At 42.8% G+C, this 22,691-nt stretch overlaps 2 protein-coding genes across 2 annotated transcripts; both read right to left on the reverse strand.

Annotated features, from left to right (window-relative positions):
• Positions 1-151: 151 nt before the first annotated feature.
• On the reverse strand, positions 152-11,142 carry WBP11 (WW domain binding protein 11). Its single transcript, XM_072420402.1, has 12 exons — positions 10,999-11,142; positions 9,852-9,964; positions 9,386-9,417; positions 8,128-8,221; positions 6,775-6,971; positions 6,002-6,135; positions 5,256-5,455; positions 4,364-4,558; positions 4,176-4,283; positions 2,899-3,198; positions 2,229-2,402; positions 152-829 (listed from the first exon to the last, which is right to left on the reverse strand). Exons 2-12 carry the CDS (start codon positions 9,913-9,915, stop codon positions 402-404), a joined length of 1,926 nt encoding a protein of 641 aa, XP_072276503.1. The 5' UTR covers positions 9,916-9,964; positions 10,999-11,142; the 3' UTR covers positions 152-401.
• Positions 11,143-13,211: 2,069 nt separating this feature from the next.
• On the reverse strand, positions 13,212-14,392 carry LOC140336945 (osteocalcin-like; the record flags this gene model as incomplete). Its single annotated transcript, XM_072420406.1, is given in 3 exon segments — positions 13,212-13,811; positions 14,204-14,276; positions 14,351-14,392. Coding segments are annotated over 3 exon segments (245 nt in total), but the record flags the coding sequence as incomplete, so codon positions are not given.
• Between the last annotated feature and the right edge of the window lie 8,299 nt (positions 14,393-22,691).

Below are 22,691 nucleotides of genomic sequence, written 5' to 3' on the forward strand. Positions count from 1 at the left end.
TGACTGAAGTAAAGTCTGTTTTAAGGATGTAAATCCTGGAGGTCTACGTGAAAGTAAGCTGCCGTATCTGCGTTTACATTGTACAGATTTACTTGAAAAGAATGGACTCAAAGGTCACAAAACGGAAGAAAACCACGGTAACCATCATTAATTCTTTTTGCCACACAAATTTAATACTAACAGGGTGTTAAAAAGAAAAAACTTGAAATGGACTCAAATCATTTCCAGGCCGGACACAAAATGGAGTCACAGCAGTCAGGACAAAATAGAAATATTCTCTACGTCAGCACTCCCGGCCTGCAGACAGACGCTCACAAGTGTCACCTCTTCGGAATTGATGTTGCATCAAATGTAGACGAAACCTCTAAATAAAAGTACATTTGGGCACAGTGGACAGATTTTTACAGAAGCCCTTCCATCTCTTTCATAAATGCTTCGTACATATCGTCCTTGGTTTGCACCGGCATTGGTGTTCCAACCTTCGGTCCCGGTTTAGCAACCGGCCGCGGTAACTCCTCCTCTGGTTTCCTCAGGGCCTGAGCAGCTGTAGTGGGCCTGTTTTCCCTGCGAACACGAAGGGCTGTGGGCACAAACCGTGTGACCTCGGCTTTGGGGTTGGTGATCTGGGGTTTGGCGCTAATGGTGGCGGTGGCCTTCTTCTCAATAGTGGCCCCACTTTCGTCTGATTTGGGTCTTTGAATCAAGCTGGGAGGGGCACTCAGGACACCAGGATTTGCCAGCGGGGTTGGAGGGTAGATGCCAGGGGGAGCAGTGCCAGGAGGAGGAACCATAGGGGGACGCATCATGGGCCGAGGAGGAGGGGGCATGCCTGCAGGAACAAAAGAACGAATAAAAAGAGTGAAAAAAATCATTGATAAAGGTGAAAGCAGAAGCAGGCTCAGTGATGATGGTCCTGAGGTGCACACATTGTGTTTTTACTGTTGCTGTAAATAAATACTTAATGCCATCAGTGGAACCTACACAAGCACCATGTTTGCTTAGCAGAGACCCTTATCCCCTTTTTTTAATCTAAAGCTGGTATTCCCAATTTCAATCACTTCCATGTTAGATGTAAAATCTGTATATTATCAGGTGGGTTGGGGGATCTGGCTGCCATCTAAATGCAAACCTGATATTGTATGTTGACTGAAGTGGCTTCTGGGCAATTTCCAGAGGTTGGACTAAATTGTCACCCTTTAAGTCCAAGTCGAATTTCAAGTCAAGTCACTTCATTTATCCTCATTTGTCCCCATACAGAAACAGATCTCTGATCCTGTTCATGAGCACAGGATCACATTCTATGTCCACGGCTTTCTCCTCTGACAGCTGAAGGGGGAAGGGAGGAAGGCAGTGAGGCTTATGCGACACCGCCTTCCCCTCCGCTCCCTTCAGCTGTCAAAGCAGAAAGCCATGGACTTAGAATGCAAGGAAGGCGGGATGGACGGCGGTGTTACAGAAGCCTCACTGCCTCCCTCCCCGTCCACTTCAGCTGTTGGCAAAGAAAGCAAGTCACAAGTCGAGTTGCAAGTCGCTAGGCAAAACCCCGAGGTCAAGTTGCAAGTTGTTCATTAGGCGCAACTCAAGTTCAAACCTTTGGCAATTTCTAACCAGCACATGCTATAAACTTGGTATTTAGCATTTCATGGTGAATGCAGATAATAGTGCATTCTGTACTGACGAGATTACATTAGGCACATTGGACATGCTTTGTAGGACTTTTTTTTTGCTTGATCACAAAACTATGAATACACTTTCAAGTTGCGGTCCTGTCCTGAGATTTGCACAGCCCTAAAGAAGTGAAGATACCCGACATTTTCTCTTCTGCAGGTAAGCAAGAGATTCAAGTCTTGTCTCTCCCCTAGCCTGGAACTGGTTATTAAATGGAGAAGCAGCATAATGATGAATTCACTTCTGCTCGCCCTCCCATTCTATCTGTATACTCCTTGCTGGCAAAACAAATTACATTTAATGATATATTCAGGAATGCAGAGCTGCATTAGTTTGTGTCTATATCTACTAGAAGCTAAGCTTTAAATCGTATAAAAGCACTTTTGGTTATAAAACTTAATTTTTTTGCACATGGCAGTAGTCCAGAAAGCTGTAAATAATGACAGGTGATTTACTGCATCTACTCCCCACTCAGGCTGCAGCCTATTTCTACAGACACAGATAAGCAGTTGACTTGATGGAATTCTTGAAAAAAATGTTCCTAAAAAAACTGCAGTTACCTGGAGGTGCTGGTGGAGGCAGGCGCGGTGGTGGTCCGCGGGGAGGAGGACCTGGCGGTAAGCCTGGAGGTGGTCCTGGGGGAGGGCCAGGAGGTCGGCCAGGTGGAGGTCCTGGTGGTAACAGACGCGGGGGCGGGCCACGAAGACCGGGTGGTCTCAGGAATGGAGGTGCTCCTAAAAACAGACATGGTGTTAAATTGGAAAAATTCAAACAAAAAATCAACTGCAAGAATTAGGGTTTATTACAAAAAGGAGAGTGACAAAATAATATATAAACAAAAGTTCAGAAAAGCTATACTTCAAACACACCACTTTACCAGAGTGCCGACACCACAGCATAAGTTAAGAGAGATGGAGGTAAAGGGAGGCTTTTTACATTAATTACACACATTTTATTTGAAAAGGTGACAATGTTCCCGTATTGATAGGTAACCCCCCTCCCCATTTTTATATGGCCACTACATAGAAATTAGGAGGGAGTTTGGAATGAGGATCGAAGACCCGGAATGTCAGTTTAACATCCTACATCTAATTGTTAGGCCTTACGAGCATGGCACTTGCCTCAATCACTATTGTCCTCCTTCAGTCTTACATTCAAATGAATGTAGCACAGGCACTTTTTTAAAAGATGAGATTATGACCTGTTAAAATACTTTAATTTGGGTATTACCTGGAGGGGGTCCAGGAGGCAATCCTGTAGGCGGTCCAGGAGGCCGAAGTGGAGGAACAGGAGGTGGACCAAGAGGAGGGGGTCCGGTCATCATGGATGGTGGCATCTGCAGCGGTGGGGGTGGGACAGTAACAGGCGGTGGCGCTGACACCTGTGTGGAGGTGGAGCCGGATTCTGCTCTCTCCCCTTTCAACTCTTCAGTCCGCTGATCATTTTCTGGTTCTGACTCGTCCTCAGAAGATGAGGGAGATGAATAGTCTTCAGCTTCATGTTCATCATCTTCCTCAGTCACCTCCTGACCTGAAGATTCAGGGAATAAGATTAGTTCTTTGAGTTGCCCAAATGTTACCCATCAACGCATGTGACACAGTTTTGACCAAGTGCGACCACCCAGCCCATGAGATGATCGGCACAGTAAAAAGTTCTACTAAATGTACGGACAGTTTTTTTTTTTTTTTGTTCATATCAAATTCTAGCTCTAAAGCATATTGTACAATTTTTGTTTGCTGCACAGATATGGTTTGGTAAGTTTATTTCTCCAAAAAATTTTCTTCTACCCTCTCTACCCTTCTCGCTAATATATACTATTTAAATACTCCTTTGTGTTTACAACTGAAACCAGTATAAACCAAAATAAAAATAAAAAGCCTTCATGCCTTACCAATGTCCTAATACTTTATTGTTCAACAATTTATCATTCCAATCATAAACTATTCTTAATTTTTTTTAAATTGTAGTAAGCTAAACTGTGAATACTCAGAGTTGGTTGGTTCCTATTAATTTAGCTATCACATTGCATGTCATTACTACCCCCTGAAGAAGCCTATGCGTCGGGACCCTAAGCGACTGTGATTATTTACTCATATTCTGGAACTGTCTGCTGCAAATGTGGGAACGTTATCTCGACGGTTAACACTTTTCAATAGTACTCCGTGTAGTGGGTAGTGTGGTGTAGTGCCTATTATCAGGCCAAAATTAAGGTTTACATGTTATACTTGTTGTTACCCCTTTTATGTATGTATACATTCGGTTTACTGTGTGAACCGGTAGTTTGACAAAATATATTGGTTTTATGCCTAAAAGTCTTCTTTTTTTCTGTTTGTCCATTTTTTCGCTAATGAAAGGGCTAGCAGATTACCTTTACTTTGAACTACTATACCTATTTAACATTAGGAGAAATGGGATAGAACTTAACACTATTTGTTTTTTGCTGCACAGATAACCAACAATTCTCATGTTCATAACTGGAACCAAAAAGAAAGATAAGGGTGACCTACCTGCCATGCGCAACATCATAGCTTGAAGAGGTGTAATGTCCTTCACAGGCTTCTTTTTCTTCTTCTTATGGGTTTTTTCTGAAGCGTCAGCAAAGCGAACGCTATGCCCTGAGGAAATGAAGACAACGCTGAAACTACAGACACTTTGATATCTTTATAGAACATTAAAGGATTCTTTGTCCTCTCACCTCCTTTCTTTTCAAGGTGACCTTTTCTCTCCTCATCCCGCTGTGCATACTCGCCTTCGTCAGTGTCCCGGCCGTCTGACTGAATGCTGTCACTGTCTTCATCGCTGCTCCCTTCCTCCTCCTTATCCTGCTCCATGTCATTGGGGTGCCCTTCGTCCTCGCTGGAACTAGAGACATCGTGGTGACCTCTGTCACCTGCAAGAAACAATTACAAGGTGTAGCGTGGCCAAGAAAATAAATTCACAACTACAGAAAAATACTGCTTAAGAAATGATTTTTTTTTTTTTTTTTTAAAGTACCCAAACTTTATATTATGAAGTCACCTAAAAAAAATCCAGCCTCCATTGTTGTATCATGAAGGGAAATTCTGACATATGATACACTCGCCATAACCTCCACCCCCCTCCACTGGCCGTCCAATGAAATAATTACAGAATAACTTCACTGATTGATACATTGGGTTGCAGCAAAGTCTTCTTCAATGGGCCCAAACACAGTCTATTTGAAACACATTGCATCCTAAAAACAAGCTACCAAGGCTAACATACAGGTTAATTGCCTTTTTGGATATCCGTATTTTAAAACTGCTATTTGCAGCTAATAAAGCGGTAAGTAAAGGAATATTAAAAATTATTTATATTTTTTATCCAGTTTCCTCCTCAGCCCCTTATAGCTGGGCTCACCACCCGGTACTTTTCAGCAACCACCCGGCTGTTTTTGAGTGTTTACTGAAAAGTTGGGCCACCTATCAACAGGGTAGTAAACCGATGTGTATAACAAAATTAGAAAATGTCAAATCATTTCCCTTTCAACAACGGAAGCTCAGAAAAAGACTGCAAGATTCTGCCGAACGAACATTTTTATTGGCAAATAATATACTTGCTCTCCTCACCTCCATCGGGGCTGTATCTCATGTCATCATCTTTCTTCCTTATAATGTTATCCAAAGCAAAGCCAACTTTACGACCATACATTTGTAGAACTTGGGGCGGTGGGGGACCTGGGGGTGGCCCAGGCGGTTTCTTGCCGGGTGGTAAGCGAGGAACGCCGTGGCCTGGTGGATAGGTCACTGATACAGCACGTCCCTGAGGTCTGAAAATAAAAAAGTTTAACTTTTAATTTTATAACAGATAAGTATGATTTTATCATCCAGTATTTGTATAGTGCTGACATATTACACAGCTCTTTACAAAGTCCATAGTCATGTCACTAACTGTCCCTCAAGGGGGCTCACAATCTAATGTCATATGTCTTTTAATCCAGTCTAAAGTCAATTTAGGGGGTAAACCAACTACCCTAACTGCATGTTTTTGGAATTTAGAAGAAAACCAGAGTACCGGGAGGGACCGACACAAATATGGCGAGACCCTTCAAACACCATGCAGATAGTCTCCTGGCCGAGATTTAAACCTGGGAGTGCTAACCCAAGAGGCACCGAGCTTGGTATGTTCTTAGGATAATGTGTGTGTGTGGCGGGGGGGCGATGTTATCATTTTTGGGATTCTATAAGGAAGGGATGACCAGCTGTCACCACTAAAACAGGAAAGTTTTTAATGTCGACTCAGGTATCAGGTTTGGTTTCAACCAGCATCAGTTCACAAGCACAGCCTGCTACCAGGGACAAAAGTCCCAACTTACCCATAAGCTGAGGTCTTCTTAAGAATGGAGGGTGGCTGAGCCCCAGGCAGAGGAATGTCTTGAATGAGAATGTTAGATGGGGCGTGAGGAAGGTCTGGCAGAGGAATACTCTCCACCTCCACATGTTGAGCATTCTGTGCAGAAAAACAGATGATGATTATGAAAAAAAATAAATCAGATTACTGGTAAGCCAATGAAGTGCAGCAATAAATAAATATTTCTTTAGAAGTCACAAATCATTACAGTGTTCTCCCCAGCCCCTTTTAGCCGAGTGAACTGCCCTGCACAATACAAAGGTTGCCATTCACCTGCTACTTCGTCCCACCCAACTTCAAAAAAATTTCTAGAACGAACACTGCATTGAACAACTCTGCCACAGCAATTTGTCTTTAAACTGATTTGAAGGTTTTCCATTAGAAAAAAAAATCAGACTTAAATTGAAACAGCTACTCTGGAAGTGTATGAGCTGAGGGAAGACCCTAACTGGATGGGCTTAAAACAGGGAGGCAGTATGTGGCAAAGGTCGCCTGAACTCCAAAGTGCAGATAAATTTTACGCAGCAATAAAGCACAGATGTGATGGAGGCAAACCATAGCAATATCTTCTATGTATACAGTTACTTTTCAGTAACCCCCCGGCTGTTTATAGCTGCTTACTGAAAATTTGGGTTACAATAAAGGAGCTGCCACCCACCCTACAACTTCTTACCCCCCCCCCACAGGGGAGAATGCTGACATATGAAGCTGAGTGGCTGCAATTCTGCCTGGTCTTACCTTTACAGCATCAAAGTACTGGCTAAGCTGTGACCTTTTGTGTTCGTAGTCCAGCTCTATCTTGCGCAGATCCTTGTACGTCTCTGGGTTTTCCTTTTCGTACAGACGCAGGATGCGCTCAAAGGTCTCCCTCAGATTCTTCCGCTTATCCTTCAGCACTTTCTCATTGAGCTGTGGCTGCTGGACAGGGTTAAACTCTGCAGAAATATCAAGTTTATAGATTTCAGTCTACACACCGCTATAATGACATTCAATGTAAATTCTACAAAAGAAGAACATGAAATGATTGTAAAGCCGTATCCATGATACAAAAATAATTCGGTAGTGGCTGCAGGATATATCTTCATAGTTTGTGCCAGATGTAATACAGATTTATAAATTACACAATCTGTAATGGAAGAGATAAAAAATTCCAACAATTTCCCAATATTACCAAGGATTAAAGCTAAATTCCAGAAAAGTATAAAGACAAAAATAACGCTGTTAATTCAATATTAGATAATGAAATGTGATAACATACAAGCTGTGTAAGTACTTCAAATTGACATCCTATGAGTCTCTTGTAATCCCTGTATAGCAAGCAACACTTAGGCTACGTACACAAATGCAATGGTTCTCGTCTGATAATCGCATCTGGGTCGATATCGGACAAGAATCTGGTGTGTGCAGCGCCCGTCATCCATCGGCCGAAGGAGCGTCCTGGTGTATCCATGGACGATGAACAATCCTAATGGAAGTGAAGGGAGAGCGAGCGTAGCGGGATGCCACTTAGTCGTTCTCCCCCTCTCTTCTTCATAGAGCAGAACGGTACAGCACTTGTTCATGCATCCTGCAGTCATTAGTAAGGATTGTGAAAGATCCTTTCCAACGACAATGATTGCAGGTGTGTTCGTAGCCTTAGACTAGAAGGTGGGGCCGGGGGGGGGGGGGGGGTGCAGGGAACCAATCTAGTGCACTGCATGCAAACATACGGACAAGGAACATATTGATATGTGAAGATGACAAATAGATGACCTTATCAGTTTGCTGCTGCTCTTTCTTTGTCCAATCAGCAGCCTGGGGATAGAGTACAGACGCTACTGTGTTCTTTTCTACAGGTTACAACTTTACCAGTAAAGAAGTTGTGGCAGCACGTTGTGTGTATATTACAAACTGTATCTTTTTCTAATTATTTAGAAAACATGTGCAGTAAGATTGGCACTCCCCCCCCCCCCATTTATAGCAGCCTGCGTCACTGGATCTGCCTGTGCAGTGCAGTCTCAAGTGACATAGCCAGAACAAGACACATAGAAAATTAAATCTGCTACAAGACTATGGGTCTATGCAAAGAAGGTCCAAGCTCCGTCCACTCACCCATCTCATCAAGTTTCTCCATATCGCGGATGATTTGTTTGGGATCTTTCATCTTCAGCACTGCTGCCCTCACCATCATTCGCTGCTTTTTGTTCTAGAAAACAAAATTGAAATTGGTCAACAAGACAGCCCAGGCGCCAACCTCTAACAGGGATGAGGTCAGGGTAATTCACATTCCAATTAAAGAAATGTAATTTTAAAAATATTTTAAATATAAGCATGTATGACACGTCCTGAAACCGCATAAATGGTGCTGATGACACTCATATCTATCTGTCCACCTTGTCTCCCGCAGTCCTGGATAAGGTTTCATGCTGCCTGTCAGCCATCTCATCATGGATGTCTGACAGATTTCTGAAACTCAACCTGGACAAAACTGAACTTAATATCTTCCCCCCTCAAATTCCAAATCTCTCCCTGACATATTCCTAACTGTTAATAACACTGTTATTGGGCCCTCCCCTCAGGTCTTGGCATCACCTTCTGCCCTCTCATTCACCCCTCATTTTCAGAACATTTCCAGGTCCTGTCACTTTCACCTGCACAACATCTACAAAATCCACCCCTACCTGTCCCCCTGGGACCACCAAACTCCTTGTACACGCTCTTATCGCTCGTCTGGACTACTGTAACATTCCACTAACCCAACTCTCTCCTCTACAATTTATTATGAATGATGCAGCCAGACTCATTCATCCTTCCCACCGCTCCTGTTCTGCTGCCTCCTTTTGTAGTTCTCTTCATTGGCTTCCATTTCACCTTATAAACCAATTTCAAGCTCCTGTGCTTTGCTTTCAAATCCCTCCAGAGTTCTTGCCCTACTTACCTTTCAGCCCTGATAGAAAAAATACTCCCCTAGCCGCTCTCTTTGCACCTCCAATGACCTAATAATAACTTCCTCACTCATACCATGATCACACGCACGGCTCCAAGACTTCTCTAGAGCTGCCCCAACTCTCTGGAATGGTCTACACATCTTTTTCTGTCTCCTAAACCATCACTACATATCTCTGCTCCTATTGTGTGCTGCTTTCCCCTCCTCCTAGATTGTAATCTCTTTTGGACAGGATCCTTTCCTCCTCCTGTGTCACTGTTTGTATCAGTCTGTCATTTGCAACCCCTACTTAATGTACAGCGCTGCGCAATATGTTGGCAGTCTATAAATACTAATAAATAATAACAAATAGTTTGCTTTCTTCAGACAGCAGAACACAGAATATTAGAGAACAACCACAGAGGACATTGAAATGATTCTCACCTTCTTCAGCTCCCTCTTCCTCGCCTCCTTTCCTGCAGAGACCAGTACAGAGCAGTCAGATACAAGCCAGAAAAAAATCTTCCTAACTCCTTTAAAATGACTGAAAGCAGATTTGGCTACAACTGATCTAATTCTGAACATGTCATGTTAATGTAAAACTTTGAAAAAAATATTTATCCCTGGTGATCCTGCCATGATGGTCCTTGTTTAGGTACTTCTTATTGGAGGGTGACAACACTCTGCTCTGTCTGCCTTCACATGCGTCCCTAGTGATGCCAACCCACACTGCCCAGGTAATGCCCACCACTACTGCTATTGGGAATCTAATCCAGAGCAATGAAACAAATCTGATGCTGAGTGAGTGCATACAGATGGGAAGTGGCTGACAATCAGTAACATGGAGATGGGAAGTTAATTTTAGAAGAAAATGTTGCAATGTTTAGATGTCCCATTGTATGATACTCACGAGCTTGGTCCGTGGGGTTCATGAACTTCCCACTCTTGGTGGAAGATGTGGATCTTCGCCCCATGTTTACGAAGTTTTCTTACGTCCACCTCCCCACTAAAAAAAAGGGTAACCTGAAATATAAAAAGGGAACAATTAGAAAAGTGTTAAGATGAAATCATAGTGTAAGAGGGAACCATAGGGATGAAATCATAGTGTTGAGGGTTTTAATTGCTAACACAAATTCCTGAATTTTACAGCTGAACAATACATCCTTAATAGCACCCAAAATCTATCTTGTGAGCACTTGATGCCTTGGAAAAACCCAGATGTTACCTTAGAATTGTACTAGTGGTGTTATCATTGGGCTGTGTATAGTCCGTGCTATGATACCAGAGCTATGAGAGGGGCCTAGACAAGACTAGTCACCCTGCACCAGGAGAAAAAGCACCAGTGACCAGTCATTATTGCAGATCAAAAACTTAGTGCCAGCCAGAATGATAGCACATGGCAAATAGATACAACTAAGATATGGCAACAGCACCTGGAGCTCTTTAAAGAGGGCCTGTCACCAACCTAAAAAATTGCAGGTGAGATAATCAGTCATTTATAATCATACTTATGCAGTGTGATATACAATATCTTATAATGAAAGTGACTGGAGGCCAGAGGTGATAACCTACCTCTCACAAGGGACTGCCCTTACAAGCTGTCAGTCTGCTGGGGCTTGTAGTTCTTTCCAAAACAGAAGTAACAACTACTAAAATTGTATGCAATTCATCCAATCCACAGCACAAACCTCTCCGTTGCTGCAGGCTATGGTGCTTTTTTGTTCAAGAGAACCTGTCAGTGCTTTAATGCACCCCATATGCCCTATGATGGGTGAGAACCCCCCACCCCCATCTCAGCTATCACAGTCTGCTGGGGCTCGTAGTTCCCCCCAGAACAGAAGCCAAAGCTCTTGCAATGCATGTGGAGCCTTGTAGCCCCCAGCACAGAGAGAGAGACCCACACTGAACAGCATGCTGAGATGTGCAGCTACCCCAACAAAGCGGATAGGGGGCTGGGTGCTATAGTCCTTCCACAACAGAAAACTGGCACTGAATTCTGGGACAACAGCACCTACCCCACCTCTTAGCGTGTTACACACAGCGCCATTCCTTCTCACCTTTCAGGCTACCTCTGACTTCTTTTCCCCGCTCTCTCCACCATCAACACTGCACACCACTCTGAACACTTCCGCTTCCGGGCAACCAGCAAACTACTTCCGGCGTCGGAGCTTCTCCACACTCACATCGCTCTATCCACTAGAGGTCGCGATACACGACTAAGCCGCCTAGGAAGGGCTTCAGGAAATTGGCGTCTCGTAAGAGACTACCGTACTTTTTATGTCTCCGGCCATCTTTGTCCTCCCAACATACAGCTGCCATTTTGGTGCTCCAATTTAGGTTCTGACGCAAATGATTCTGTTGATTGTTTTTAGGCTATGTTGAGCCCATTGAAGAAGACTTTGATACAACCCAATGTATCAATAAGTGAAGTTATTTTGTAAATAATTTCATAGAAGCCTTGGACAGCCGGCAGAGGTGGAGGAGGAGGGGGGGGGAGGGGTATTGGCGAGAGTATCAATGTCAGAATTCCCCTTAATGATACAACAATGGAGGCTGGAGTTCCTCTTTAGGGCCTAAATCTAAAAGTATGGACACAAGAACATAAATTATTCTTTATCTCTCCTTCAGATAATCCACCATCACACACATCACAACAGTTCAGAGTGGCTACCATACGAAACATGTGGCAAAATGGAGATTGTTTGTCCCGAGGTGTGGTAATAGAGGCGATTTTTTACCCGCGGTGTGGTAATAGTGAGGATTTGATGTTTCTAGGTGTGGTAATATTGGGTATTCTTTGTCCTCATGTGTTGTAATAGTGGAGATTTTGTGTCCCCGTGTTAAAAAAAAGTGAAGACTCTTTAACCCTCCATTAATAGTGGATATCCTACACCCCCCGGTGTGGTATAGTGGAAATTCTGTGTACCCACATGTGGTAATAATGGAGCATTTTGTATCCCCAGTGTGGTAATAGTGGGCATTCTGTGTCACCTGGTGTGGTAATAGTGGAAATTCTTTATCCCCAAAGTGGTCATAGTAGGGATTCTATGCCCCCAGGACACACCTAATATTCCTCATATTCCCATCACACAGCTCCATACAAAGTCATAGATTGCACATCATAGCCGGATCCTCCTAACAATCATTCTGACAACACAAACAATTCTTCTAGGCCTCCGGAAAGCCCAGAACCCCTCTTTATCTGATGAACCATAAGTCCCAGAGATGCCTAGTTTGGTCTTGTTGGACTCCATAGTTTGAGCTAAAATATGGTTTCATAAAACCTGAACCTGGAGAATGATGACTATAATAAGAGCATCCTAGGTGTGTCCACCAAGAATCATAATCCATGTGAATATATACCTCCTGCACCTTGCTGTCATTGGACAGTCCTATCAGTCCCGCCTCTGTGTATTGACGTAGACAAAGCTGTGTCAGCCAATCAGAGGAGCTTTCACAAAACCTTTTGGTTGCTAAGGCCAACTAATGACTGAGGGCTTTACAAATCCCATTGACCCTGAATAACAACTGGACTTTGTACAGGCAACCCAGACGGGGCTAAAAGAGCAGAATCAGAACCGTGGTTGTCCGGAGTAATGGTTCCTGCTTCTGTCTGAGCATGTGGTGGCATTCTACCTGTGCAATGCGTGATATGTTGCTGCTATATAAATCCTGTTTATTAATATTAATAATAATAACAATAATAACAATAATAGGGGTGAACAGTTGGGACTAAACCCTGGGGATACTCACCTGTCCCTGTTCTGTTGCAAGTGCCGCCATCTTTTTTCTTATCCGCATTCTGATATTCATCTACTTTGATTGGCTGGAGTGGCATAGCTCCTGCACACTGGTGGGAGTTAAACTAGTCCCTGCAGGGGAAGCCATGGTGGGCCAGGTATTCTGGCAACCAAAAGGATTCATCCATCAGGAATGTAAGAATGCTTACAGAGGGGACATCACCTGCCTGGTGCCAAATGTTTGGTTCCACCTTAACCTTGACCCCTGAGGGTCCATCTCTAGGACGATGGACGATCGTCAAAGGGGTGTCAGGAGGTTTGCACACCCTGCAATTGGTTATCCTGCAGTTCTCAAAGGACGATTCTTTTGTAATGGAGCTGCAATTACCAGTCCAGGCTCTGGATATATGGGATTGGTTTAGTTGAAATCTCAGTTCAGTGACCAGGTCACTTAGTGTGTTTTGGGAAGAGTAAAGCACTCTTGGCTAAAATGGTTTCCATTTACCAAAAAATAACTAGAAGGTGAGTGCTTAGCTCCCAATAGAACCTTTATTGAATGTAGCTTTATGTATTCCAGCAAAGGTGAAGCTGACTGCACTGCTCAATACAAAGATGGCCACCAGAGGGCGACCATACAAGAAAATAGGAACAGCAAGCAATTGAAAAGTCAGATGAAAAGTGAATTGCAAGTAAATTTGTTGTAACAGTAAGTAAATTGTGTGCTCATGTTACAATATATTAAGAACTTTGGCAAAATTATTTATACACTGATTAAAAATTAATTCCTTTCATTTTGTTTGGTGATATTTCCTGGATTCAATCACATCAGTAATTTTTCTTTTCTTTCACATGAGTTTTTATTATTTCTTTGAAGGTTTCAAGTTGATATAGAAATCTTGGGAGGGAGAGCTGCAAAAGCCAAACTGTCCTCCATGATTAAATGTCTATGGAGAAGAGGTCGGAGCTCTAGGCTGGCACTGCCTGCGGGGTATCTTTGTCTTCATACGGTTCCGAAGTAGGTCTGGTATGCCTGGTGAAAGCCGACCCATTCAGAGAGCTGGTCACATGGCCAATAATTCTCACACTGCTCCTGCTTCACCTCCATCGGAGACTTTATACGCGGGTAGAATCTGGACAAGGACAACTAATAACATTAGGGCAACGCTCACATTAGAACTTTTTGTGTCAATGGAAAGAGCAGAGTCCCGCAGCCAGGCAGAGTATTACAGGAGAGGAGAGATATAGAGGAAGGAGCAAAGTCCTCCAGCAGATCAAAGTATTTCAGGAGAGGAGAGTAATAGAGGAAGGAGCAGAGTCCTCCAGCAGAGCAGAGTATTTTATAGAGGAAGGAGCAGGGTCCTCCAGCAGAGCAGAGTATTACAGGAGAGGAGAATTATAGAGGAAGGAGCAGGGTCCTCCAGCAGAGCAGAGTATTACAGGAGAGGAGAGTTATGTAGGAAGGAGCAGAGTCATAATGCTATAGATATCAGTGGGCTGTCTTTGTTCTTTATGATGGAATTACCTCTCATAATAGTCATAGGCCCGTTTGTGTCGTTTGATAAGGGCGTGTGCTGAGCTCCTTGGCACCTTCACATCTAGAAGAAGAAATTTGATATTTCATTGTTGATTTAACCAGAACACTGAAATTGAATGAAGGCAGTTGTGTTACCTTCAGAGCTGGGCAGTTTTCTTGATTTCCGAGCCGCAGGGCCTAAGGAGAAAAAATAAACTTTTCAGTATGTTATATCATCATTGCTGGCTGCTTGGCTGTCATGCTGATCCTCATGCCTCAGTATATTAAGTACTTACTGGTATGCAAATTATGTTTGGGAGGGGGTGCCCTGAATCTAAATTATGGTGGGGTTGTTTTGGCACCTCTGAATGCTCCATTACCACAATGTAAAGTGTAGAGAGGGGCAACAGGCAGACATGAGGTGAAGCAGAGCTCAGGGAAGTCTCTGCCTTTCTGTAACATTATCTTTCCTCTCTCTTTCCCCATTTCTGCTCATCTCAAAAACATAACAGACAAGAAAGAAGCAAACAAGCTGCACTATTCCCAGAATATTCCCTGATTTCTATGTCAGTGATGATGGTGATTGCTGCAGATCTCTGTCCCTTTGTGCTCAATGACTCTAGAGCAGAGATTTGTGGTCTGTGTATCTACCCCCTGGTACCGTCCTTGAGGGTTTTATTGTTCCTTTGTCCCAGCAGGAAGATCTCCTCTAATTTCCTGTCCCCGAAGCCCAACAGGAAACAAAAGCCAGGATAATCAGCGTCTTCATGGCGATGTCCGGTGGGTCTGATATTCTCCTGGCAGCTCTTTGTCTCTTATTTGCGAGTGGTTTTCTGCCGGCGGAGTCTGCAGACTGGATCTGTTCTGTGTTATATTCTCTTATATAACTCCACAATGTGCTGAGCTCCAGTAGCCAAATTCTTGGAATGTCAGCTCATATTTGGAAGGGGATTTGGAGATTTTGGAAACCCTCTTATCATACCGCTCGTTCCTGGTTTCCTGATGTTGTCTGTCCTCCAAGCTATTCCTGTAGGGTGCGTTGGAGCACAAACGTTACCATTTTATAGGTAGAAATGATTTTTAGTGTTTTTTTGTTTTTGCGTTTTTCAGTACACGTGTCAAGGAGGCACAGGCAGTAAACAAAGGTCTACATTACAGGGGTGAGATTACTGCCAGGCAGGGAAATAATCCCACTGATGGTGAATACAGTTGTGTAAAGGCATTGTAATAATCATCAATATTCAGCTTAAAAATCATTACTTATTATTATGAATAATATGTTATTCACAATGCAGGCAACTTGTTTCGGGGCATAAGTTTACACCCACCTCTGCCAACTATGCCCATTGTAAACCGCAGGTGTCTGGCATCATTCACCAGCTGGCGATTATGGTACGCGGTTGCGTTTTTATGCGCAGGTCTTGCCTAATCACAATGCATTCTGGGATATTTGCTATCCTGCTGTTGTACCCCAACCCTGCTGGTTAACAGTTACTAAAAGTATTTATAAGCAGTTCCATTAAGGTTTATGGATTTGGTTCAGCGGCAGATTGCTGACCGATAATATTCTGCATGAAGTCTTAAAAAACGCAGAGCAACTGCAATGCAGGCAAACTCCTCTAAAAAAAAGGGGATTTCAGCTTTGATCGATTCAGTGACAACCAGGGCTTTGGGATGGTTGAGGACTTGGGAAGAACCTTATCAAATCGAGTGACCCAAACCCCATCAGGTTACTGTTGTACACGTTAGATTCATCATTGTGATAATTACTATCTTCACCGGATGTGTGTATATAGCTTTAGTCGTAGGCAATGCTACTTCCTCAAAATAAATGCTGAGAGCATTAAATTTGTATGGAGCAATAAAAGTGAATTCACTCAGTCTCAGTTGAAATACACACTGCCCCGCAAAAGGTTTCCAAACCTCAATTTGGGGTGCCTGTGGAGCCATTGTTATGATCTGGGGTGCCTCTGGGGACAGTATTATGGTCAGGGATACTTCTGGGGACAACGTTATATTCTGAGGTTCCTGTGGGGGAAGTATGATGATCAAGGGTACTCTTGGGGACAATGGTATAATCTGAGGTTCCAGTGTTATGATCTGGGGTGCCTGTGGGGAAATTATGATGATTAGGAGTACTTGATGGGAAAATGGTATAACCAGGGGTTCCTGTGGGGGCAGTATGATAATTGGGAGTACCTGTAGGGGCAATTTGTTATGATCTGGGGTACTTGTGGGGGCAGTGTTATGATCTGGGGTGCCTGTGGGGGGCACTGTTGTGATCTGGGAAGCCTGTAGAAGCAGTGCTATGATCTGGGAAGCCTGTGGGAGCAGTGCTATGATCCAGGGTGCCTGTGGGGGGCATTATTATGATCAGGAGTGCCTATAGGGGTAGTGTTATGACCAGGGGTGCCTGTGGGGACAGTGTTATGATCAGAGGTGCCTGTAGGGGCAATGTTATGATCAGGGGTGCCTGTCTGGCCACTGTTATGATTCTGGGTGCCAGTGGGGGCTGTGTTCTAGTCTGGGGTGCCTGTGGCGGGCAGTGTTATGATCTGGGGTGCCTGTGGGGGGCAGTGATCTGGGATTTCTTCAGTTGGTCAGGAGTGGGTCAGGATTCTATGTCCCCCATAAAATGGGATCAGCTGACTCCCTGAAAAAACAGAATGACCATGTTTTTTTCAATAATGGATCTCTTTCCACTGATGGCTCTGGCATATTTCAATATAACAATGCCAGGATTCCTCGGGCTCACACTGTGAAAGAATAATTGAGAGATGAGACATCATTTGTCACACATGGATTGACCACCACACAGCCCAGACTTGAACCCGATCATGGAGAGTCTATAGAAGACTTTATACAACGCTCTGACTTTCCCATCATTAGTACAAGATCTGGGGGGGAATGATGACTCAACTATGGAAGGAAATAAATGTTGTGCCATAAGGCTATCAAATCGATAGCCCTGGGAATGTGGGCTGAAATCAAAGCTAAAGGCCGTCCAACAAAACATGAGTGTGTGAGACTGTTTTTTTGGTCTAGCAGCAAATTTGTTAAATTACAAACAATGATAGGCATCTCAGTCCAGGAAGAACAAAAATGGTTCGGTCCTTCTGGAGAGAAAAGCAATTACTTGGAAGTGTTACAGTGACATCATGAAGCAAGCAGATTTATTTCCAGTTCTGTCTGATGACAGGTCCACTTTAATAGGAATTACCACGGTCATTTCAATGTCAGATTAATTGATTTTACAGAATAGCCATAAACTATTTTATAGAACATTTTCCGGCATTGTTACATCTGGATGCTCTTAATGCAAAAGTCTGCTTTTCCTGTATGGATTAAGAAATCCTTCCATTGTCTATGTGTTATTTGGAATCTGTCTGGCAGGAAGTTGTTTCTGGAACGGGATCCCCTGATAGAACTGCATTCTCACAGAGGATAACAATCAGTGCTTCATATCAGACAGCAGAAATATAACTGGGAGTCCTGGATAATGGGTGGAAAATTTCTGCAGAAAAGTGACCTGGTCATTTAGCACAGAGTGGAGCTCAAACATTAGCGAGCCATGAATCATTGCAACGTCTGCCATTTACATTGCTGGATGATTATTATTAATAAACAGTATTTTATATATAGCACCAACATATTATGCAGCACTGTACTTTAAATAGGGTTTGCAAACAACAGACAGTGACACGGGAGGAGAGGACCCTGCCCCGAAGAGCTTACCTCTAAAAGGTGAGAAAGCAGCATATTATAGGATGCCCGGTGTACCATGGCAACTTCTATTTTTAAAGCTGGTAAGTTTATATTTCAGTGAGTTGGTGTATACTTACTTTTAGCCCCTTTTTGGGAATAGGTATGGGGTACTTGTGTATCATTGAACTTCTCCCCTTGGGAAGTGGCAGACATCAGGTCACCCCCTTAATAAAGGATTAAATAAGGAAGAAACACGTGTCCCTTTAACATTGAGCACGAGGAAACTTTGCAAGACCCCCAATGCTGAAAAACATGCTGGCTATCTAGGATGCAAATAAATAGTTTGCTATATACAGGAGCAAAGAACAAGCTATACGAGTTAAAGATGAACTCCATTGGCAATCTGACAGGTGGTTATTGCAATAAAGGAACAGCCAATGCCCCTTCTGCAATCACCATTCTTACCTGCCTGATCACCAACCAGCTGTCAAATTTCACCCAGCTGTGAATGTGCAGCTGAGCATTTGGTGCCAGGGATATCCTGCATTCCCAGCTTCATTTGCACCTGCTAGAAATGAATGATCTCCCAGATGCATATGGCCAAAGATCATTTTCAGGAAAGAAGGATGAACGTGGCAGCCTACACACCAATAATAAGTAACTCATCCTGGCAGAGTCCACTATGACTAGTAGTAGTCATGAGTAGTTTGTGGAAATTCAAGCATGCAAAATCTGAAATCCATGGAGTTCCTAAACCTCTTCCTGACCAAATACCCTGTTGGTAATCCACCATTTGCCTCGTGGACCAAAGGACCTCTGGCCCATCATGCAATATGTTATAACCCCCATCACACATTACCACCTCACTTGTTGATTTGCCCATAATTTAATATTTAGAAATCACTCTACTACAACTTTTTTAACTGAAAATATGTTTTACTAAGGAAATACTTAGAATACAAATATTCCCCTGAATCATTTTTGGGGGAAAAAAAACCTAGAATGGATATATACACCAGAAAACAAAAAATATCCCTTTTTTCTGGGATGGGTGAGAATATTAAACAGGTCCATTTGGTGTCCTCGAAGAGAGCCCCTCAGGCATGCTAGTAACCTTTCCTGTGGCAATATTGCTGACTTCGGCCCCTTGAGAAGATTCGCTTAACTCAGCCGAGGCTGTTCTCAACCCCGTTAGAGCCACAATCTGGCCCACCATGGCACATGTGTCGCTTATTTCGCACTCCATTTGCAGACTTTGCCGGCAGAAGGCCCGCAGCACATGAAGAAGATTGTGCTTCAACTTCAGGTGGTAGTAACGAAGCTGCCTAATCATCAATATTATCCGCCTCTTCAAAGCCATATTAAGGCGCCTTTGCACCCTGAATTGGCGGTTCATGGTGCGCCATGATCTGCGTTGCTCATTAAGGAGCCGCCATTCAACTTCCAAGCATTGTTCTAGCAGGCTGCCATAGGAAGGAGGTGAAGATGAAGAAGGTTGGGATGGGGAGGTCAGCTCTTGGACAGGGGGAGCTTCTTCATCCTGAGGCTCTATGTTGGGTTCAGGCATTTGTGCGTTCACCTGTGCAAAGTATGGAGACGCCTTTTGGGTGCTAGCTGTAAAGCACCAAATTGTTGAGGAATGCCTTATCCTGCACACAAAAAGAAAGGTTTAAATAAAAAAAAAAAAAAAAAAAAAAAAAAAGCAAAAATTCAAGCTAGCCGGAGTAAGGAGGAGTCTGTAAATGTGACAAGGATTTCATATCAAGAAATCAATTTAAAGTAGATGTCAAACCCAACTGGATGACATTTAGTTTGACCTGTGCATCAAGCTGTCAGGACATGCAGGGTCCAGGGTTATTACCGTCATCCCCATCTTAATTTCATAGGGAAACACTGCAGGCAGCAAAGTGACCGGCTTGTTCTGGATGCACAATTCACAACCTACAAGGGTAGTCCTGGAGTTCACCTTCACACAGCCAACATCCATCTTTGTACCCAATCAGCCCCCTTGTAGTTCTCAGTCAACATTTTACAGCAGAACAATCTTTGGTGAAATACAGTGCTAAAAATCTGGAACGGCAACCCAATGCACATTGATTAGGAAACTTTTAAAGAAATAGTGAATGCATTTGTTCAATGCAGTGCCAGGGAAAGTTAAAAAAAAAAAAAACAAAATAGAGAAACTAAGCAAATATAAAGTGCGCCCCCAAATACACAACATCCCAGCCCCTTGACCATTCCGATAATTGTGGCTTTGAAGAAGGTGGAGGCTCAGTTTACCCCATCACAAAACCAGCCCAGCCCAGTGCAGTGCAATGGTGGGAATGAACCCCAGAAGGCTAAAAGGATGCCAATACTTGCACATGTCTTAGCACAAGCATGGGCACACATTAATTTAATCGTTGCATGGTTTTCTCAATACACAAAAAAAATCCAACCTGCAGCATCCCTGGCAACACAGCACAGTGCAATGTATAAATGATGTGCACTGTAAATGCATTCACCACTACTGTACAGTTGGATTGCATTTCAAATGAATGACATCTCATCTATTGCAACACATAAAGTCATCGTACCAGGTTGCAAAAAAAAAAAAAACACCCCTTACCTTGTAAGAATAATTACATATAAAACCAGATTTTCCACTGTTCCTGGTCACACACAGATCAGCAGGGAGAGCCATTCACTCCAACATGCATTTTTCACCACACAGATCAGCACCATTGCACTCCTCAAATAACCCCAACAAGCCATGTTTTCAGGATTTTCTTCATCACACACAGGCGGTTTCATTTGTCCTAATGGCATAGCAATCACTGCAGCTGTTATCAGTGGGGGAATCCTGAAAACAGGATTAAAGAAACTTTAATAAAAGTCTTCATGCACCGGTACTGATTTTTGCACCACTGAAATGCTTGCAAAATGTCAATGGATGCAGAAATCAAAGAGAATCCAGAGGGGTTTGGTGTGGAGGTGATTTTTAATTTATGTTATAATCACCCAGTCACACCTAGAGCTGTATGCTAATTTTTATTTTTTTTAATATATCACACAGTTGATTCACTTATGTACATTGCAGTGACTACAAAGCACATCTCTTGCATTGTGCTCCTTAGGTGCATTGGGGGAGCTACTAAAACTGCAAGGTCACAGCATTTATAATGCATTGCTGCTCATTATGATAATATGATAAAATATGATGATAAACATTTTTTAGGTTTTTCTTTAGTAGGCAGGAAAGGGAGCCTGTCAATGAAGAATACTGCAGCAGGTGCCTGTGGGTTCAGAGCAGTCTGGGTTCATGGGATGCAATTTATTCTCAAGACAATTTTGCAAAAATAACAAATTTTACTTAGATTTGTGAAAACAAAGCCATTAACCTTTTGAGTTAATTGCAAACCCCCTGAAGGGGGGAGGGTTGGGTAATTGTGGGAACATGTTCCAAGTGTGAAGCAATAATAATAAAAAACATGTACTAATCCGTGTTTTCCAGCCTTTATGCAGTGAAACTTATTTATAACAGAATACTGAAAAACAAAATTCTTTTTGCATGTTGTCAATTGGGTAATGTTTTCACCGGTCCTCATGACATCACCCAGCAATACCATGTTCAGGGGCATTGGATGGCAACATTTTTTTTTAATTCTCTACTCACAAAAATAGAATTTTGATTCCAAAAAAGCAGAAATCACCAGCCCATCCCTACCAGGGTATTTTTGTGAACTTCCTTCATCATTGGCCAGGTCAGTGAATGATGGAAACATTAGATTTTGATATGAAGGCTGAATTAACCCCCTATTACCCCTGCCATCCCAAGAGACAAGCGCCTACTCACCCCTTGCTTGCCAGCAATTACCCTCTGGAATAAATGGGAGTTATTGCTGCTGGGGGTAGTGAAGATTAAGGGGGCAGAGCAGCTGCCAGCTATTTGCACCCCGATTAATCCATATCCTCTGGGTTCAATACTCTGAACAGTTTGGGACTTTTCCCTGATTCCCTGGACCTATTACTGTCTGGTCTTAGCTCATCACTCTATTAGCACTTTCAGAGATTAGCAATCCTCCACATTCCTCCCATTTCTAATTTTCATCAAACAGAATATTTTTAGTACATTTCTGTACCAGGCGAGAGCCCAGCTTGTTGTGTGTCTGGCTGCTCATCCTCGTCCTTCTCTTCTGTTGCCAGAGGAATGTGCAATTGACAAAAAAGGGCAAAAATAATAATAGTTCCCAACTGTTTACAAGCAGAAGGAAAACAGATCTACTCCTGAGGAATGTGTGGCTGTTTTGTAAATATTGTCTTTATTTATTATGGTCAGTTCCTAAAAATAATCATTTTTGAAATATTTTTTGCCTATTTTTTATTTGCCTTAAATATGACATTGTGTAATTATACTTTGTGTTCTCATTATCAGCCAGCAGGGGGAGATTTTGATTAGTTTTCAGTAAACCTTTATAGGGACCAGAAATCTAATCTGATGTCCCCAATCCTTTATAACCACCTTGCTTTTCTTTGCTCAATGGTGAGGGTAGTTATACAGTTAGGTTCATAAATATTTGGACAGAGACAACTTTTTTTTTATAAATTTGGTTATGTACATTACCACAAATATTTTTAAATGAAACAACTCAGATGCAGTTCAACTGCAGACTTTCAGCTTTAATTCAGTGGGTTGAACAAAATGATTGTATAAAAATTTAAGGAACTAAAGCCTTTTTTTACACAATCACTTTATTTCAGGGGCTCAGAAGTAATTGGACAAATTAAAAAGCTGAAAATAAAATGTTCATTT

This window comes from Pyxicephalus adspersus, chromosome 8 (genome assembly GCF_032062135.1).
Source record: "Pyxicephalus adspersus chromosome 8, UCB_Pads_2.0, whole genome shotgun sequence".
In the NCBI taxonomy this organism is placed as follows: domain Eukaryota; kingdom Metazoa; phylum Chordata; class Amphibia; order Anura; family Pyxicephalidae; genus Pyxicephalus; species Pyxicephalus adspersus.

What these genes read in the sequence shown, in the direction of transcription:
- WBP11 (XM_072420402.1), bottom strand. Translation starts at nt 9,915, where the DNA reads ATGGGGCGAAGATCCACATCTTCCACCAAGAGTGGGAAGTTCATGAAC. An exon ending in GAACCCCACGGACCAAGCTC is followed by an intron (nt 9,418 to 9,851) that starts GTGAGTATCATA and finishes TGGTCTCTGCAG; the next exon opens with GAAAGGAGGCGAGGAAGAGG. An exon ending in AGTACTTTGATGCTGTAAAG is followed by an intron (nt 6,136 to 6,774) that starts GTAAGACCAGGC and finishes TTTTCTGCACAG; the next exon opens with AATGCTCAACATGTGGAGGT.